The sequence below is a fragment of the Nannobrachium achirus genome (assembly GCF_963921795.1).
Source record: "Nannobrachium achirus genome assembly, chromosome: 18".
In the NCBI taxonomy this organism is placed as follows: Eukaryota; Metazoa; Chordata; class Actinopteri; order Myctophiformes; family Myctophidae; genus Nannobrachium; species Nannobrachium achirus.
This window is the reverse complement of record NC_137825.1, coordinates 42,479,753-42,500,468: the sequence shown is the minus strand read 5'-3', so window position 1 is coordinate 42,500,468 and position 20,716 is coordinate 42,479,753. Positions and strand designations below refer to the sequence as shown.

General features: G+C 42.4%; 2 protein-coding genes across 4 annotated transcripts in view; both read left to right on the top strand.

Moving 5' to 3' along the window:
• The first annotated feature begins 311 nt into the window (after positions 1–311).
• xrcc6 (X-ray repair complementing defective repair in Chinese hamster cells 6) lies at positions 312–9,668 on the top strand. 2 transcript variants are annotated; one of them, XM_080747939.1, is made up of 13 exons: positions 312–411; positions 829–923; positions 1,621–1,733; positions 2,175–2,316; positions 2,480–2,734; positions 3,659–3,845; positions 4,350–4,536; positions 5,521–5,689; positions 6,291–6,452; positions 7,039–7,168; positions 7,771–7,871; positions 8,157–8,279; positions 9,061–9,668. In XM_080747939.1, exons 2-13 carry the CDS (start codon positions 854–856, stop codon positions 9,255–9,257), a joined length of 1,836 nt encoding a protein of 611 aa, XP_080604065.1. In that variant the 5' UTR covers positions 312–411; positions 829–853; the 3' UTR covers positions 9,258–9,668. The 2 variants fall into 2 exon arrangements, with proteins under 2 accessions (XP_080604065.1, XP_080604066.1); XM_080747940.1 differs by lacking the exon at positions 6,291–6,452.
• Positions 9,669–14,259: 4,591 nt separating this feature from the next.
• josd1 (Josephin domain containing 1) overlaps positions 14,260–20,716 on the top strand; it is a 7,413-nt gene continuing 956 nt past the window's right edge. Inside the window, exons 1-5 of one of the 2 annotated variants that reach the window (XM_080747955.1) lie at positions 14,260–14,286; positions 14,886–15,831; positions 16,592–16,720; positions 18,370–18,564; positions 19,529–20,716. The exon at positions 19,529–20,716 is cut by the window's right edge and continues 956 nt beyond it. In XM_080747955.1, the coding sequence (XP_080604081.1) occupies positions 15,449–15,831; positions 16,592–16,720; positions 18,370–18,564; positions 19,529–19,628 (807 nt within the window). In that variant the 5' untranslated portion in view covers positions 14,260–14,286; positions 14,886–15,448 and the 3' untranslated portion in view covers positions 19,629–20,716. The other variant, XM_080747954.1, reaches the window with a different exon arrangement.

The following is a 20,716-nucleotide window of genomic DNA, read 5'->3' as shown; positions in this document are numbered from 1 at the left end:
ATTAGAACACAAATGTTAAGTAGTGAAAATAGCTAGCCGATCTAAAAGCTCACACCCCTGCACGAAGCGACGCGTTGTGAGATCTGCTGTTTGTTTTTAGATTTTTCATTTATTGTAAATGCATAGTAAATACAGGAAAATACCTATAACTCTATGGAAAATAATACCCCTAGATTTAATAGGCCATACCTTATGCAATACCTAATTTGTAACAGCAGAGGGCAGTATCGAATCATGCCAACGTTGGAGTTGCACATATTTGATACCGGGGAAAAAAACATGCATGCTCCACACTTCCTTTCCATCTTTGTTCTGTGTTTTCATTGAGGAGTTATCAATATATCGGGAGCGGATAGATACTATTCATTTGTATTGGTTTGGACTTCTGACCACACTTTTCAACAAGATCGGGTAACTATACACGATCCAAACTCATTCACGGGTCTTTGAACTGTATGCAGCGGCTCCTTTGTGTTATGAAAGACATCTTAGCAGTGTATCGGTTTGTATGAGCTGTGTGTGCGTGTGCAAGGCAAGCAAGCAAGGACTCGAGCTAGCTAATAAGTTAGTGATAAATTACATTAACGTTATAACCTTTAGAAGAGTTATGTTTGCGATTTAATCCCCTTTCGTCACATTTTTTGTTCATAAGAAATCCACCACATTTGTCAGTAACAACTCGATTAGTGTGTGTGTGTGTGTGTGTGTGTGTGTGTGTGTGTGTGTGTGTGTGTGTGTGTGTGTTTATGTAAATGTGTGTCTGTATCTGAACAACTCTTGAACATTCTACTATACGTAATTTTCTTTCTTTGTCCATTGTTTTGACAGCACCAGAGTACACCAGCCAGCGGCCATGGCAGAGTGGAACGCCTACTACCGGAATGAGGATGAAGATGATGAGCGGGAAGAAGGAGACGAAGGAGGTAGACAAGGAAGCAGCTATATAATCTTAAAATACTTCAAATAGACAATCTACATCGACACGATGTGAGCTTGAGCTTGTAGATCAAATATTTGAACTATTTAAAGTAAACATGTTTTTCAAAATAGTATAAAGAGATGGCAATTTATTTTTTTAGGGATGGACCACAATAGGGCCCAAGATCTTTTTGATCAGAATCAGTTTTATTGACTCTTCCACAATATACACTATAATACAGCGGAGAAAAGTAGGCTACTGTTCTCCACAACCCATGGTGCTTCACATTTAAAATAAATACTCATGGGAAAAAAAGAGGCAAAGCCGTTTAAAAAACATTATTGGTTAAAAAAAAGTGCTGATATAAGTGAGACATTCAAAAGTGCTGTTCATCTCTCAAGATGTTGGTCTTGGGGCCAATATGGTGAGCATTCGGGAAACGGTGCTTCCCCCGGCCTAATCTCGAGAACTTGTTAGTCGTTAGACTCGTTACCCTTCAGCAGACACACATTACGATAATGCATTCGATCCATCTCGTGAGCTATAGGAAAAGTATTTTCTTTTGGATATTTTGCATGGGCACTACAACTTTTGAGACCATCAAGAGCTTGCATTGCAGTGTTAGAATGTCCCCAAATAAGTAGTATAATTATTGACACACTGAATGGGGTACTTGTTCTTGTCCTTGGTTGGGTGTACAGGAGAGTACAAGGTCACAGGGAGAGACAGCTTGGTGTTCTTGGTTGATGCTTCCAAGCAGATGTTTGTCAAAGGAGAGGATGATGAAGCTTCTAACTTTGACATGACCATGCAGGTAAGCAGTGGTGTAAAGTAACTAAGTTGATTTACTTAAGTAGTGTCCTTAAGTACAATTTTGAGGTATTTGTACTTTACCTGAGTATTTCCAATACTTATAGAAGAGCTCGGACAATTTAAGCCTTTTATTTAAGTGCTAGTACAAAGACAATGACTGACGTCAGGGACCGTCTACAGAAAGCATGATAGGCTCAATTTCTTAATTTAGGCCATTAGGTTATAAAGTGTCAAGGTTGTGAAACAACAGTGCTTCTCCACGAAGCAATTTATTATGTCACCTCCCCAGGCGGGGCTGTGATTCTTTCTATTCCCCAAAATTTAAGGGAGGCTGGGGAGCCATGTTTTGCTCATATCAACTTGATATATTGGTCAATCCAATATATCAGGACATCGCTAAAATAAGGATAACAAAACCTTGTGTCTTGTCCTCTACTTGTAGTGTGTACGCAGTGTGTACAGCAGCAAGATCATCAGCAGCCACCGGGACCTGGTGGCCTTGGTGTTCTATGGAACAAAGCATAGCAAAAACCCCATGAATACCTTCAAAAATGTCTTTGTGTACCACGACCTTGACGAACCAGGTAAGAGGGCGGTATCAAAACAAGTTCATATATAAGCACAGGATATACTACAATTGGTTGAGCATGGCAGTAATACTGCCAGGGATTTCCGTGGAACTCTTTAATCAATGTCTTCATTGTTCATACATATTTGGCTCAGAAATGTTACCTTGATTTCCTCCAGGTGCTAAGAGGGTGCAGGATGTAGACAGCCTGCGTGGGCCTAAGGGAGCTCAGATGGTGGAAGAGAAACTGGGCATCGGAGGGGAGACGTCCCTGGGTGATGCCCTGTGGTGCTGCTCCAACCTTTACAGCGATATCAAACTACGGCTCTCACACAAGCGCCTCATGATCTTCACCTGCAGGGATGAGCCACATGATGGCGACAGCACCAAGGACCGCCAGGCACGCACCAAAGCCAGCGACCTCAAAGAAACTGGTGGGTTTAAAGCAAGGCATAAGGGGACATTTAGTTTTTTACATTGTAAGCACTGAGATTTTCTTTTTCCAATAGCTTTATTTACAAATCGGGCAGAAACCTCTTATCTCCATGTTTCTTCGTAAATTCCGTTCTTTTCTTGATCATACTACAGCGACACACAAAAGTTGCACGTTGTGGGTTTGAATCCCCTGTGGTGCATCGGGCTTTGTCGGGCGTATTTTTGAATCTGAATCCTGAAAAGTAACAGTTTTGGATATACAGTATGAGGTTTCCACCCGACAGACGAAATACTGTGTTCATATCTATACTATAATTTTGCAAATGTCTGAGTGAGTGTCTGTCTGTCTGTCTGAAACAGCGTTTCTCCTCAGTGGTTGGAGCAATTGATCTGAAATCGCATCACAATTAGCATATGAACACACCTGACATAACTGTGAAGCCCGTTTGTCACTTTCACAAATCGTATGCTGTATATTAGCATTTTTATGGTGTATCTACTATCTATTCTGCATCTAGCTTGAGGCTAATCTATTCTGCATCTAGCATGAGGCAACATGTTTAACCAGCTGTGTGTGTGTGTGTGTGTGTGTGTGTGTGTGTGTGTGTGTGTGTGTGTGTGTGTGCAGGCAGGCAGGCGGGTGTGTGTGCAGGCGGGCGGGCGGGCGGTGCGCGGGGGGGGGTTGGAACACAGTATCTCTGTAGCCATTAAACAAAACGGGTATTTCTTACATTGATGCTCCTACATATTATCATGCAAGCACCAGTTAAAGTTACTTTCCATCCCTCATCCCATAACCCACACACTGCACATCATTTCGGAGCTCATATCTTTGAACGGGTAAGGGCTAGTAGCAAAAACCACAGAGATTTTTGTCACAAATAGAGATGCAGTGTGTATTGACCCTGTCCTGTCTCTGCTAGGTGTTGTCATTGACCTGATGCACCAGATGAAACCTGGCGGCTTTGATGTCTCGCTCTTCTTCTGCGATGTTGTCAGTCCTCCAGCGGACGAGAGTGAGCTGGGAATGCAGCTGGAGCCCTGCTCCAAACTGGAGGACCTCCAGAAGAGGGTGCGTGCCAAGGACCAGAAGAAACGAGCCATGGCCAGGTAGGGTCAGGAGCACATCTTCACATTACATGCTGAATTCTGTCTTTATTTGCAATGAAAAAGCTGTGCTACTGTGAGGTGTCACTGTTCATGTCTGAATTGAGCATGTTTTTCAGGTGACTGGAGTTAATCAACTTTTCACGTGCACACATCAGTACTGTAGTTACTTAAATGATCATCATTTTCTCAAGTGCCGTTATCCAAAGTGCTTTACAATGTGAATTACATTCATTCATTCAATTGCACATTCACACACCAGTAGTAGAGGCAACCATGCAAGGCACCCACATGCTCATAGGAAGCAGCTAGGGTTTCAGTGTCCACATCATGTCCATTAGAAATAATTTTATGTTCTGTGTCTGTCAGTTTGTTCTCCTTTTCTGGTGGTTTGTTCACCATTGGTGAAACTTGCACAATGACATTGATTGGTTATCAGCAGGAATGAGCCTAATTCTTTATTGGTATACGAATGACTTTGATTTGAAATCTCCCCACCACCACCAGGTTGAATCTGTGTCTGGGAGAGGGGATGAACGTGGCAGTTGGTGTGTTCGCCACTCAGATGACAGCCCGTAAACCAGCTGCTGTTAAGCTGTACCGGGAGACCAACGAGCAGGTCCGAAGCAAGACCCGAACCTTCCACACGCAAACGGGTAGCCTGCTGCTCCCCAGTGAAATGAAGAAAGCCCAGGTAAGACACCTGTCCACAGTGGGATCACTTTTAGAGCGAGTTGATGAACGATCAAAACACTGACAGCCAATTAAACTCCATCAGAATTTCACATCACTCACTTTCAACATGGCAGACCACATTGCAGAGAGACTCATCATTAACACATTGGATGCCCACGACGCGCCCACATGTCAAACTCTTTGATGTCTGAGATTCACAAAAGTGGATTTATCTCCTAATCTAACTCCAGATCACATTCATGTTTAAAACGAGCCCTTCTGAACCGGCCGTTGGAAGAAAGGTTGTCTGAACGTCTCTGAGTGACTAAACGCAACCAGACGTGTCTGTACCCAGAAACGTCACGTTTTATTGACAAATTAAATTGACGAAATGGTAAAAATAAATAAAAGAATCGCCATTTCAGCATCAATACAGTAGCTGGGTCTAACGTTCAGAGCCAAGAGCAGAGCACAGCCCATAACACAGTTCACTCATGACATCATTTTTATGAAGTCTTTTTATGTTAGAACAACAGTTTGTTCATAGAACTAGCATCTCTTAAGTAAGCATCGCCTTGAACACGCGGTATAGTGACGCTTTCCATTCACACTTATGTGCTGTGACAACGATGCAGGCATTCTTAGTAGGAAGGCGATGATTTTTGTGCCATCTCGCTACAGGCATAAAAATGTACTTTTAATGCAACATTCAAAAGTGGCACACATGAATGGGGGTTTTGATTTATAGGGGGCAGACCTCCATTCAGAAACACCCCCACTTAGCAGGGATGGAAACTAACATGGAAGAAGAAAGTTCACTTTTTGTCTACAGGCCACAGTGGCTGTTAGAGGTGAACTAATGTATTATAAACCAACTAGATTTGTAGCAAATGCTAAGCCTTCAAAAGTTTGTTTGGTTATCTTCAAAAGCAGGTGGTGAAAACAGCTTGCATTGTTTTTGCTGTGTTGTCTTTGTGTCAGTGTGTGCCTGTGTTTGTTGTAGGTGTACGCCAACAAACAGATTGTGATGGAGACGGAGGAGGTGAGCTCCATTAGCAAGTTTGATGACCCGGGACTCGTTCTGTTTGGATTCAAACCCATGGAAAAACTCAAGATGCACCACCACATAAGATCCTCTAACTTTCTCTACCCAGAGGAGGACCAAGTCACAGGTGTGTGTGTGTGTGTGTGTGTGTGTGTGTGTGTGTGTGTGTGTGTGTGTGTGTGTGTGTGTGTGTGTGTGTGTGTGTGTGTGTGTGTGTGTGTGTGTGTGTGTGTGTGTGTGTGTGTGTGTGTGTGTGTGTGTGTGTGTGGACAGGGAACACGACTGCGTTAATGACTAGGGCTGTCACGATTATGACATTTTACTTGATGATTAATTGTCACACAAATAATTGTGATTAATGATTTAATTGTGTTTTTGTCGGTGAACACCGGAGCATATGAATAAAAATTACATTTATTTTTGTCTTTTAGTAGCACAGGGCAGATATGACAAATAACCTAAATATACAAAGGAATGACTGGCATATTTAATAACTTTATTCTTTATACATTTATAGTGGAAATACAAGCTCGCATCGCATTGTGATGCGTTGTGAGCTTGCAGATCTGCTATTTCCACTACTTTTTGAAAGTGTTTGAAACTATATGAACATTTCTCAACATGGAAATGATTATGACGATTATGCAAAATAATTGTGATTACCTAAAATAATTGCGATTAGACGATTATGCTTACTAAATTCCACTCTTACATCTTCCACCCTCCAGGAAGTGCGTGTCTGTTCAATGCACTGTTGAAGAGGTGCAGTGAGAGGAAAGTATTCGCCCTGTGTCGGTACATCGCCCGCCGGAACACCCCTCCTGTTTTTGTGGCGCTGGTGCCCCAGAGAGAGGAGGTGGACGAGGGGCAGAATCAGATCACACCTCCAGGTACTGTACTGCCCTGTGACCATATTACCCCCCGGCTCCACCGGGCGCGTTGAGGGTCGCGTCAACGTCAACGCTGGGAACGCTCCCGTTTTAATCAATGAAGGGTGCTCCACTGTCAACGATGCCGTCATTTTGGTGGAGCCCTAGCCTTATGGATGGGGCGATAATCGGTATCATCGTTTACTGTGATAAAAAACACACAGTAATCAGAACGTGGAGATTTAAACTTAACGTGAAATTGTCCTCCGACATGCACTGAGATCAATTCACCATTTATTTGACGCTTTTATTTGCCGAGCTGCATATCCGGTACTATTTATTTTTAAACCCTCTAGAATTCGTCAAATGGGCCTGGAAATAATGTACTTGATACAGTCTTTTATTTTATTTTTTTCACTCTCTACCAAATCTCTAAAAAACATTAGCCGATCTACAAGCTCACAACAAAAAGTCTAATCATGTGGATCTTGGGAACGGTGTGGCACAAAGTCACAGACTAACCTGCTTTATAGACCGCTAGGCTCCTACAGAGCCTTGCTGAAAAAGCCTTAACTGATGGTGGACACTCGTTCTCTTGTTGCATCAGGTTTTAATGTCATCTTCCTGCCGTTTGCTGATGACTTCCGGACCTTGGACACGCCGGAACGCCCTGCAGCGACAGACGTCCAAGTGCACAAGATGAAGGAAATCGTCTCCAAGCTCCGCTTCAAATACAGGTTAGCTGCTCCTCTGTAAATATAGCAGTAATACAATGAAGATTGCATGATGTTCCCACTGATAGACAGGATTTTGACAACTGTGTTTACCTGTCAAAATGGCTGCTGTGAAGAATCACATTTCTTAGAATTCTCAGAGATTACAAAAATGTTCAGTTGGGCACAATTAATCGTCCAGTCATGAAATCCAGTGGTTCCCAATGTTCTCTCCTTGGAGTGCTTCTTCTTACATCTGAGAAAAGATGAGACATGCTGCACACATGATTGTGTTTTTCAGACATACTGTAGTTTTAATTTAATTGTTAACCACTTCAAATAATTAAGTGGTACTTATTGTACAACCGATGGTGATCTACAATCTGCTATTTTTGCTATTGTTCAAACTTTTTGAATACAGTAATTTAGTATGTTTTCTGTATGATAATTTGGACCGATGTTGAGATGATACAGGCAGACAGTGGATGAATACAAGTTATGCTGTTATGCAATGTTTAAAATGTTGGACTACCTCCAAGGAGACAATGGCTCAAGCCCACTCTGTGCCCCCCCCCAGACCCCAGGTTCTGATTCTGAACCCCTCTAATAATATAATATGGTTGCAGGAGTGAAGCGTTTGAGAACCCAGTCCTCCAACAGCACTACAGGAACCTGGAAGCCTTGGCTCTGGACATGGTGGCTCCAGATTCCATCGAAGACTTCACCTGTGAGTCACACAAATGCATAAACACATTCTTTATTTCAAACAGGACTTGAATTGCACTTGTTGCTGACACACAGTCAAAGCACAGTCAAAACTAACATCTCTCACAAAGCCTCTAACATCCTCGCTTCTTTTCTACATCCATCCCTCCATCTCTGTTTACTCTTTCCATATCCTTTATCCTTTTTTTTATCTCTCTTTCCCTTTCTACCTCCATCTTCTGTCTCTACCTCCATCCACCCCCGCCCCCTATCTATCTCTCTCTCTATCTCTCTCTCTCTCTCTCAGTGCCCAAAGTAGAACAGATGGACAAGCGCCTGGGTCCTCTGGTTGAGGAGGCCAAGGACTTGGTCTATCCTTCCCACTACAACCCAGAGAACTACAAACCAGTACCTGCCAAACGCAAAACAGGTTGGTCAGCGATGTTGCATGGTCAAAGTGTCTGCCCACCGCCGTGGGGAGTGGAGTTGGTGTGCTTCTGGCTTGGTTGGGTACTCTAACAAACAACATTTGGCCATGTTCACTGGTGGGAAGCTGGAAGGGTGGGTGATCTCAGTTGCTGCACAGAGTTCCTCCACATGTGTTACGCCCTCCCAGTGAAACTCCTCACTGTCAGGTGAAATGATTTCCATATGTATTGGAGGACTTGTTATTGACTAACAAGTCAGGGTTGGCAGTGACAGACTGCAAACACTGGGTGAATTGGCGAAGACAAACATTGGAGAAAAGGAAAAAACACACCGATGAAATCACAGCTTGACAGCTATGGTTGGTCAAAGACTGCCTTATGACTATTGAGTATTGTACTAGATCAGGGGTCAGCAACTTTTTTGACATGAATTACCGTGTTTTTATTTTCTTGATAGTCAGTATGAACGTTATGTTTAACTACGACACCACAAAAGATCCAACCTTTATTTTACATAACTTCACACTGTTTCACAAATCGCACATTAGGGCTTGAAAATGAAACATTGTTAGTCGCAAGATTAAATTTCTCTTTAATCCAAGTAATGCAGGCTAGCTCATCAAGTGCTGACAAACACTGTACTCTCTGTGTGTGTGTGTGTGTGTGTGTGTGTGTGTGTGTGTGTGTGTGTGTGTGTGTGTGTGTGTGTGTGTGTGTGTGTGTGTGTGTGTGTGTGTGTGTGTGTGTGTGTGTGTGTGTGTGTGTGTGTGTGTGGACATACAGATGATGCCGCGGGCGGAGCTAGTAAGAAAGCTAAAGCAGCAGAGATGACATTGGATGAACTCAAAGCACACAAAAAGAATGGAACTCTGGGGAAACTGACAGTGGCTGTACTCAAGGATGCCTGCAAACAGTTTGGAGTTCGAGGACTCACCGGCACCAAGAAACAAGAACTGGTCGATGCACTTATGCACTTGTAGACCAATTTGGCTCAGAACCGATGACATGTCCTTTATTCCATTGGCACCCTGTCATATTTCACTGTATTGTTCATTATTAACCCGACCACTACCCAAACTTTACTTTAAAAAAAAAAATCAGGCTGGTACACATGACTACTAACTGCTGTGGGTATCATAACCAACCAGACTTTGTATCAGTCACTTTTATTGGTGGGCAAAAAAGAAAAGAAAGGTTGGTTTCCTGCCTTGCATAAAATATTAAGGCCAAGAGTTAAACCATGTATGTTTTGCCAGGCTTGATGGGTTGTTGCAGCTGATACACTGGTATTAAGAGTTAAATCACTAAGTGCATTTAAACTGATATCTATGACCATATGCATATGTACACAAAACGGTACACACAACTTTGTTGAGAGTGAAAGCTAGCACCGTCTTTACTGCTTCAAAGGTGGTAGACTAGAATGTTGGTCTGTTCATGTAAACTTGTATTTGTAATAAAAGAAACATTTTGGTGTCATTTTTGCATGACTTGTCTTTTTGTAAATATGGCCACTTAGAACTCATTACAATATAGGAAGCATATGACCAGTTGTAGCATGCTGAAATACTAAAATATCTGAAAACACAGATTGAACACAAAAAATAACTCAGGATTGTGTTGATCGTGTCCCAAACAATAAAATAAGATCTGGTTGTCCCAGAGGAGAAGTGGTCCTTTAAACGTTGCTTTGCATATGCACTAAAGTGGAAATTATACATGCTCTATGGCTCTTAAAAAAGGAAAACAAAACAAGTTTGATTTTTTCTTTTTTCTTTTTTTTTATCATGATCACTTACACATGCAATTTGTCTGTGATGCTAGACAACTTGTGTAGTGTTTTAATTGGTTTCCTGCGACAATTTTTTGGTCACAAGCATGAACAGACATGGGGAATATATTAGATAGCTAACTCATAAACTACAGCATAATCAAATGAGCTAAAATGTAACATGAGTTGCATTTATGATGGCCAGACATTTACAATAGCAGAAAGAGACGGAATGTTCACTAATAGTCATAGACCAGGGTGCCTGGTGGCTCAGGCAGTTATGTTATGTCATGTTTCATTTATTTGTCATGGACATCACAATTACATTGGACGAACCAGATGCATTGATATAAGTGATTATAGCACAGGTACTAATTCTCATCACCTGTCCACAGGAGGCTTTTCTATTTTACAAAAATCTAATCTAACACCCAATCAAGTACAAATAACATTAATACTAATCTAAAACCCAATCAAGTACAAAAACAATAATACTAATCTAGTTAGTGCATATATTAGTGCACATATCCTATTTGCTTTGAATCCTGGCCTACTGTAAGTGCTATCACACTGGCAAGTCTGGCATCCCAAATCAGATTTTTGTCTTATACAGATTGTATTGGTCGTTAATTATTGTACTGAACACAAACACACACGTTATGATAATATCATCAGGCAGAGAGCATGAGTGTATGAATGTATAAAGCACAGTAAGAAATAAAATATGAAGGTTTGTAAGAGACAAACTGTTGAACTCTATTAGCCCTGGCAGTACCTGTGTGTGGGACTGCAATAGTGACTCCTACTGGTTGGTCAAGGCATCTGATCAGCAGGGAGGGGAACTGGGAGAGAACTTCTCCCAGTTCCCTTTCTCGACATTTTTATTGAATCTTTGTAAAAAAAAAATATTATCTTGTCAAAGTGAAAAGATAAATAGCAACAAATAGTATTGCAGTTGTTATTTAAGCATATTTATGGTAAAGACTACAGCAAATGACTGAAAGTGTTAAATCATCAGTATTGTTCTATGGTCTTAGCTGGATAGGGGGAGACTGGGGGGTCAAAAGTAACATTTCCTTCATAATTTACTGACTACTAGTAGTCAAGAGCTCTTTTGATATAAGAAACATATTTGCCCTAATTAATAATACCTTTATAAAAGCTTTCACTAAGAACAAGACTAATATTATTTTTTAATGCAATAAGTCAGAGTGTTACAGTTGCCCTGATCCCCGTTACGGGGCAATTGTAACAGTGGTTGGAGCCTGGAGGCAATTGTAACATGTATAAATAAGTCATATAATTTAATATTGTTAGTACTTAATGTTTTATATCAATAAATATATATATTTACAATCAGGTAGCTCTAACCCTAACCTTAAATATATATATTTGTTTATCTAAATGTGCCCTCGGGGGCAGTACTACACTACCTCCCTGGCATAAACTGTCTTTGTAGCACAAACCAGTGTAGTTCCCCTGACAGACAGCATCAGAAAACTGTAGGGAGGTGACAGTAATCTGTCACGGTGCAAGACCCAAGCACAGGACAAGAGGCAGAGTCAGGGCATGTAAAATGCAAGGGGTTTTATTACCAAAAAACACAAATGACTAGAGCCAAAATGAGGAAAACATGACAAGGAATGTTACAAGGACTACTAAAGAGTTTACGTTTGAGGAATACATGATTTCAGGCATTTTGTTAAAAAAGGACTCCTGCAAACTTTAATTGGAAGCCAATCTTAGCCAGGATGGAATATGACAAATCGGACAGATCCGTGTTGATCACATGACTATAATGATACTGTGAACCAATTTGCCTGATGTGGACAAATAGTGGTGACAGGTGAGACACACCTGGGGAAGAAACTAGACCTAGGAAACACGTTTTTGTGTTATGCTTTTAGCGTCATTGTATAATCGTACCACTGTACTATTTTGTTAATAAAGCATTCAATCAATCAAGTATTCAAAAAACAGACTAACAGAACAACAATACCTAGAAACCTAGACTGAACAAAGAACAGACACTAGGCATAAAAAAGGCATAAAAATTCGGAAAGCAATAATGTCCAGGGCTAAAGAACATGGCCAGAAAGGGCAGAGGTTTGAGTTATTTTGTGCAATAAAGCATCTGTCACATTGGAGCCCTCAGTGTGCAAGCGTTTATTATTTATCATTAAGAAGGGCCAGAGGAGCAGACCATGACACTGATCATGACATGTCAACACCCCTGATTTACTATAGGGTCATCGCGTGGATGACAGCAAGAGAGTTTAGGAGCGTGTGCACATGTGATAAAGCTTGTTTGTATGTTGAGTGTGCCACAAAGTGAATGTACAGGGTCGGGGGGTTGTCATTCACACGTTATGTACCAATTTAAAGTTTTAGTGCAAGGGTGATTCGCTGCCTCAGGTATTTTTGTCACTCTGTGGGTTAGCCACTGTCCACATGAATTTGTTATTGCTGCTTCAGTTTTGGGTTTAAACATACCGTAGATGCTTTTGGTTAAGTATCTTGGTCTTTTTCTCTATGCTTTCCGATGCTGACTTGTTGAAATAGTTTAACATTTGTATACCATTCTTCTGCAGAGAGCCACATAGGTTTTCACACAGTACTATATACTCTATTATCCAGTGTCTAGCATGGCCCTCTTGTGTCTTTCATAATTAAAGAAAGATATTAACCTAAAGTCCTATGGTTGAAGTGAAAAGCAAACACTTATTTCCAACCGAAAAACAGCCTATTCACAAGACATTTAAAACTAAACAACACAATCCTGAAATCCAAAAGAACATCACCACAATTTACCAAAATGCAAAATACCTTCCACATCAAAAACAAGGACAGATTTAACGTACAATTTAAATTTTTGGCATTTATCAACCAGAATATGCCAGACAGAAGGAAAGGAGTGGTGTTGTAGATGAGTAGGCCTACAGTTGTTGTGCTGTGACTTGTGGCCCCCCAAAAACATTATGCCAACGAACAAACATACCGGTAAGTAAAGTTGGAACATTGTCTACAACATTGCAACATTATCTCTGTTTATCCAATACGTCTTTGAGAAAGTATAGCTAAGTTAGTTTCAGTTTGTTGAAAATCCAATTTTAGCAGTAGGCCTAATTACCCTAACTAGCCCTGACCCGTTCAAAGATATGAGCTCCAAAATGATGTGCAGTGTGTGGGTTATGGGATGTGCACTGTGCACACAGTATATGAGGGATGGAAAGTAACTTTAACTGGTGCTTGCATGATGTAGGAGCATCAATGTAAGAAACCCGTTTCGTTTAATGGCTACAGAGATACTGTTCCCTCCCCCCCCCAGCCCGCCCGCCCGCCCACCCGCCTGCACACACACCCGCCTGCACACACACCCGCCTGCCTGCACACACACACACACACACACACACACACACACACACACACACACACAGAGCTGGTTAAACATTTTGCCTCAAGCTAGATGCAGAATAGATGTGCCTCATGCTAGATGCAGAATAGATAGTAGATACAGCATAAAAATGCTAATATACAGCATACGATTTGTGAAAGTGACAAACGGCCTTCACAGTTATGTCAGGTGTGTTCATATGCTGATGGTGATGCGATTTCAGATCAATTGCTCCAGCCACCGAGGAGAAACGCTGGGACAGACAGACAGACAGACATTTGCAAAATTATAGTATAGATAGCCTATTGCTTTGGGAGGTTTCCACTCACCCTAAGCAAAAATCCCAGGGAAAATAGCAGATCTACATGCACACAGCGCCACATTGTGAGCTTGCAGATCGGCTTTTTTTCACTACTTCTTCATTATTATTATTATTATTATTATTATTAAATGAATGGAATTTGTTACACATTTCTATTTTGGGGGAGGTGGCAAATCATCTGTGTGTGTGTGTGTGTGTGTGTGTGTGTGTGTGTGTGTGTGTGTGTGTGACAAGAAAATGGGAATTTTACTTTAGTCGAGACCCATAAACTGACGATAAACCCAACTGTTTGGGAAACAGTGGACTAGAGCTACAAGCTCACAGCGTGTTGCAGAAGTTCCGAGGCGTTGGAAGTTCCACGGACGTAAACCGCTCTGTAGCTTGTAGATCGGCAGTCTCGTGGGCTCCTGTACGCACTGTGCTCTGACGCAAAGGTCTGACAGCAAACATGAGGCCGCGAGGGACAGTACGCATGCGCGTGTTGAGAAGAGGCAGCACAGCAGCAGCTACAAGGAAAAAGTGGTAAGGAGACAAAGGACTTAATACTAGGCAGCCAACCCCGAATAAAAAGAGGAGCGAATGGGTTGTTTTAAAGAGGAACACGGCAATTCGGAAGCTGTACATCTGACAGAAAGGGGCAGGTAAATGGAGAGATTAGTCGGAACTGTAATGTGAAACGGTTTGTGTGCATTGCAAACGACTGTCACGTAGTGCAGCCTTCAAGAGAAGGATTGTGCAAGCCCGAGTTATCATTTTTTGATTATTGTTATACCGTCGATTTAAATTCGGCACACACCGGTACACTTACAGACTTGTACAAATGTCATGACCCAGTGGATTGTACTCGTAGTCCAGTCTGAAAATGTATATTTTGTACGTTTCACGGTTGTTTTTTCAGCTACTAAACAGACAGCTTCCTCTGTCCAATCAGTGGGCTGCTTGAAATGTTTACCTTTTTCACGTTAGTGATTGCTGACCAGCGTAACACGAGAACAGCGTGTAAAACCATATGATTGCGATATCTTATCACACTTTCACAAAGCAGATATTGACAACAAGAAAAACTGCGTTCCCTAAAGTGTGTTTTTATCTGTCACTTACTTACATTCTGTCTCTCTCAGCTGTTTTCAGGCAACAACTCCCAGCTGCATCTATAACACGTTTTGCTAGCAATGGAAAGAACTGCAAACCTGTAAGCCAGCTACTTGATGGAAAGAGTCATCATCATCCACACACACAATGGAGGAAGTGGAAAACCCTGAGCAACAAGACTATCTCCTCTAGTCTTTGACATTGTTGATGATGCATCTTCTAGCATTCATTTAGCAGCACATCTGGAGTATCTATGTTTGCACTTGCCACTAATTGCAAGGACAATCCCTTCACTCTTTTGATGCACATGTGAATGCCAGTCCATCGTCCCTTTTGTTCTCCTCCCTTGTCCTCTCCCCACACACCCGTTCCCGTTTGTGAAAGAGCAGCCAGGGATACTCGGATCAAACCCAAAAAGGGTCTATCACTTAACCTCATAAGCCTGCCCCCTACCCACGAAAGCCCACAACCCCCTCCTCCGAGCGGCTGAGTGGTTGCCGTGGCGACAGTTGCCATGACGCCAATGTAGCATCGTCTCTGCGAAGGTGGCGGTGGTTGTGGTCGCTGGCGGTAGTGAGTCAGTGAGGAGGAGATGGGAAGCGCTCCCCATTCAGCTGGGGAGTGGAAGGGGAAGGGGCGGGGAGGCCTGCAGGAGCTGGGCTGCATGCCCTGGAAGGTCAGCAAGCAGAAAGGAGGAGGAGAACTGGTCCTCGGAGGGTCGAGAGGAGGCGGGGAGGACAGGAGGTGCAGGGATCTCAGGGAGTCGCAGCAACAGGATCTCTCGTCGTCCTCCTCGTCCCTCTCCCCTCCTCCTCCTCACCCCACGGCGGTGGCTTCCCAGGAGGCGTCCCCGGCTCCTCCGGCCATCTACCACGAGAAGCAGCGCAGGGAGCTGTGTGCCCTGCACGCACTCAACAACGTCTTCCAGGATGGCACAGCCTTCAGCAGGGACACGCTGCAGGACATCTACCAGAGGTGAACGGGGTGCAGGGGTGATGTGTGTGTGTGTGTGTGTGGGGCACGTAGCGTTGTTTTCATGTGTCATTGGTTCGAGGTCCCATTAGTCCGAGGCTGGTGAATTCTAACTTGCTGACACTGGTGAATGCTAACTAGGGATGGGTATTGTCTGCGATACTTTTAATGGTATCGATTGCATGAGGTCGATACTGTCGGGTATCGGTTCACGTAAAAACGAACGATACCTTGTTTCGATTCTCTGGAAGGCACCCCTGGCCGGTCGCATCTGTAACAGTTGGGCTACTGAGATAAGAGTTTAATGACTGCTTTAGTAGGCTACACTCGTTACTGTGGAAAATAGCCGACAATAGCCTATAATGTTTATTATTATGATGATTATCCAACGTCTATACTCTCCGCTCCACCACACTGTGTGATCATCATCATCATCATCACCTCTGCGGTAGAGCAGTTAAACTTAAATAAAAAGTATCGAAAAGGGTATCGTATCGATTCCCAGGTTTCGAAAAAGGTATCGTATCGATTCAAAGGTGAACGATGCCCATCCCTAATGCTAACCCTAACTCTACTCTAACCCTAACCTTACTCGGACTAATGGGACCTCGGACTATCAATATTTTCCCATGTGTGTGTTTGACCGCATGGCTGCCTCATGTTCCCTCATCCATCTGTCTCTCTCTCTGATTAGTTTGTCGTCTTCACTTTCCCCTTTGTCCTTCATTTTCCTCAACTCTCTTGTATTTCACATTGTTGCCAGACTTTCACCCAGCACTCTGGTGACTCCTCACAAGAAGAGCATGCTGGGAAACGGGAACTATGACGTCAACGTCATCATGGCGGCTCTACAGACGCGTGGATTCGAGGCTGTATGGTGGGACAAAAGAAGGTACAGTAGGCAGGACCAGGCATGCGGAGGTTGACAGCAAACTTATTTTTTGGTCTTTAAGATGAAGTTTGGAATCAAGCATTGTTTCGCTTCATCAGACAGGATAGAGATGGTCATTGTCTGGAGTTGAACCAATGATGTTTTGGAATCGGGTCTGTGTGGGTTGAGTCACCACCAGGGTGCTTATTGCTTGGTGTTCCATACAACCTTTGCCATGTATTAATTCCTGCTGTTACTAGAAAGGGTACAGCAATATTAAAAGTATTGTAAGGGACATTGAGAATTTACAATGTTAGCTCTATATTTGTTATAGGGTTGTGTAGTGTTCCATTAGCAACCATTAAGGTGTGCTGGTATGCTGAAAATGTACTCCAGCAATGTCACTGAAGTAAAGTGCTTGTAAAATCTACAACCCCTCCAGGTTTTTAGCTGCTACCCTCTGTGACTGCGAGATTGTCCTTGTTCACCGTTTGTTTCATAATAGCTTTGCATCAGATTCATGTAAAGGTGGTCATAGACGATATACTGTATATGGGTGTCATGTGGGAATTGAAAGGACATAGAGAAAAGCCAAAGCAGGGAGGCAGGGAAAGAAATAAAATGTACATCAAAAGCCTGATAAGGATCCATTATGTAGAGTGTGGCACTAATGCCTCATTCACACTACAGATATATAGTTGAACGTTTTGCTTTGTAATTCAATGTAATCTCAATGGAAACCAGCTTTAAAGGCTGGATTCCAAGGACAGCCGACATGCCCAGCCTTTAAAGCTGGTTTCCATTGAGATTACATTGAATTACCAAGCAAAACGTTCAACTATATATCTGTAGTGTGAATGAGGCATAACACTGTTGGGTTTAAAGATGACATTCCCTGTATATGGCTCCTTGGTTAAAGCATGACATTCATACTACTAAGATAAGTGCTTTCATAGGCACTGGTGTCAGCCATTCTAAAAATGCATGCACTTAGGCACTATAAGACACTTAAGATAACAAGGCCACCAAATCGAGTAAGCCTTTGACTGTTTGTATCGAGCCTGACCTTGTTCTCATGAACTGCTCAATGATATAATTTGAGTTCATCATACTACGCTACCTTGTCTTGGTTGATTTGTTTATTAACATGTTATGTAATTAATAGACGTTTGACTTAATTAAATAGGAAATAAAATCCCATTAGCAAAAACTTTGTGGAGGACATATCTGTGAGTGATAGTTGAGAACAATGAGGCAGGAAGCTGCCTTTCATCAATGCAATCAATGGTATCACGAGACACAAATTCCTGCTACTTCTCTTTAGAACAAAACGGGTCCAAAGTCGGTGTTATTTTTAATCTCTGTAGTTGACAGCTCGAGTAGCTGACAATTCAGCCATTGTCATCAATTTGTTAAGCTTAAATATTGAAAAGTAGTTTCCGAAAGTAGTATCAGCAGCATGTACACAATTCAGTATTCATACTGCCTATGAGGGTTAGGGATTCACAAAAAAAATGCGTATTATCAAGGCTACTTGATCATTTTACCCCGATACATTCAAATGTAATTTCAATTTTGAGCTGAGATGTAATGTATATTTTAATTGTAAACCCTTTTACTCTTGTGGCTTTGTCTATATTGTCTGTATGCTCTCGTCTCCTCTTCTTCAGGGATGTGTGCTGTATAGAGTTGTCTAATGTGACTGGATTCATTCTCAATGTGCCATCCAACCTGCGCTGGGGGCCCCTCCGACTCCCACTTAAGCGGCAGCACTGGATAGGGGTCAGAGAGGTGGGAGGGGTCTACTACAACCTGGACTCTAAGCTGCGTAACCCACACCCCATCGGCCACCCAGAGGAGCTTAGGTAAAAAACTGGTGTGTCAGTGTACGTGTGTGTGTGTGTGTGTGTGTGTGTGTGTGTGTGTGTGGGCATGCTCATGTCTTGTGTGCTTGTGTCATATGCCTGTGTGTGTGTGTGGTGTATGTTTCACGTATGTGGTCCTATTACAACTATGAACCTGGTTACTACCAGGTATAGACACAGCACCATTGATAGGTCTACTGCACACCGTGAGCATGTGGTACAGTTTTCTAGCATTCAGCAGGCCATCATCGATGGGGAAACCAAGCTAATAGAAACTGCAGGTTTTGATTGATTGAATATTTTATTAGACAAAAATAGAGAACAGTACAAGTATAGTCGGGGACTGATCATTAGTCCGACCTTTCAATATTCCGAGCAGGTTAACATTCACCAGGTTAGCATTCACCAGCGTCAGTAGGTTAGCATTCACCAGTTTCGTTCGGTTAGAATTTCACCAGGTTAGCATTCACCAGCGTTAGTTTTACTGAGGTAAAGTGGCCGGGTCAGAATAATGGGAGGTCGGAAAAATGGGAGGTCGGAACTATGACATGGCACCGTATAGTCGATAAAATAAAAATAATTAGTACAGTACAAGTACAGTTAAACACCCTGCCTAAAAGGAGCATCCCAAATAAGTCCTTTTAAGTTTTTTTTTATTGATTATTTTATTAGACAAAAATGTACAGTACAAGTATAGTCAATACAATTGAAATGTAGTACAGTACAAGTACAGTTAAACACCCTGCCTAAAAGGAACATCTCAAATAAGACCTTTTAAACCTTTGAAACCTTATTCATCCTTCACTTTCTGGCCTCGTATCTGCATCGAACACCTGGCTGTCTACTACATGGCGCTCCAGGCTCACGATCAAACATCGCTACAGAAAACAGAATATCTCACCGCGTTTTTTTGTCAGCATGTTGGCTACTCCTTTCTCATTGTCCACTCTTTATGATGTCACAGGAAGTTCCTGCGTCACCAGCTGAGAGGGAAGAACTGTGAGCTGCTACTGGTGGTCTCTGAGGAAGTGGAGGCGCACCAGACCTGGAGGTCTGACGGCTAGCTGGAGAGAGAAGCCACCAATCGCGTTTCCATTCAGCAGTCGGGTTCGGGATGAAGCAGCGTGGGCGACGACAACAACAGAAACGTGGAATAACAGGAAGAGGAAATAGAACAGTTGTGCACAGCCAATCACGCGGAAGCAACTGTGGGCCAATCGACGCTGGCCAGACGTTCTTTTTCCTCCCCTCCTCCTTTTCTTTTGGTTTTGTTTACACGGCCATCGCTGGGACTCTGTTATCAGATGAGAGCCGAGGTGATGCAGGAAGCAAACACACCTACAGGGAGAACGATAAGAATCACAATGTACAACACCAGTCAGATTTATGGAAAAACTTGTTTCACTATCTTGTATTCTTATGTTTTTATATACTGTATATATATTACTTTTGATTTATTGTTTGTTTTTCTTTTGTTTCTTTTGTTATTTTTTATTTTATTTTATTTTTTACATTTGACAGTTTTTAGTTTTCTAAATGTCCAAAGTGATGGAAATTCAGGCTGTAAAATTATGAGTTTCTTCTGCCTGTCTCCTCCAGCGATCTTACATGTTGGACGTCTGCCATGTTCACTGATGCGTCTAAACGTCTGTCCTTCACCAAATGTGTCCTTCCTTGCTTCACTGTGACTACCACCCCATCCCACCCTCTTTTGATATCTCAATTCACAATCTGTGATCATCACATTGCCAACTTTGTATCTCTCACACCCTGTAATAGTTGTCAATGGACAAGAACACACACACACACACACACACACACACACGCACACACGCACACACATACTGTACATTGAGTCTGTTAACTGAGACACAAAGTGTTTTGTACAGCAACAAAGCAATGCAATACCCAGGCCAAGCACGCCTCCCAGTGGATGTTTGACCTTACTTCATTCTGTAATATTGGTCTATAGAAACACCCTTCCACTAAAGGCTGATTTATGCTTTGGTTACAAAATGTTGTGCAACATGTCACCGAAGCATACATCAGGCTGAACAGCCCTCTGTAGCAATTAGCACAGGATCTCTACCGATACCAACTAAATTCTCACCTTCTAGTCCTCTGTTGTGAAACTTGCCAAACACAGTGGGGT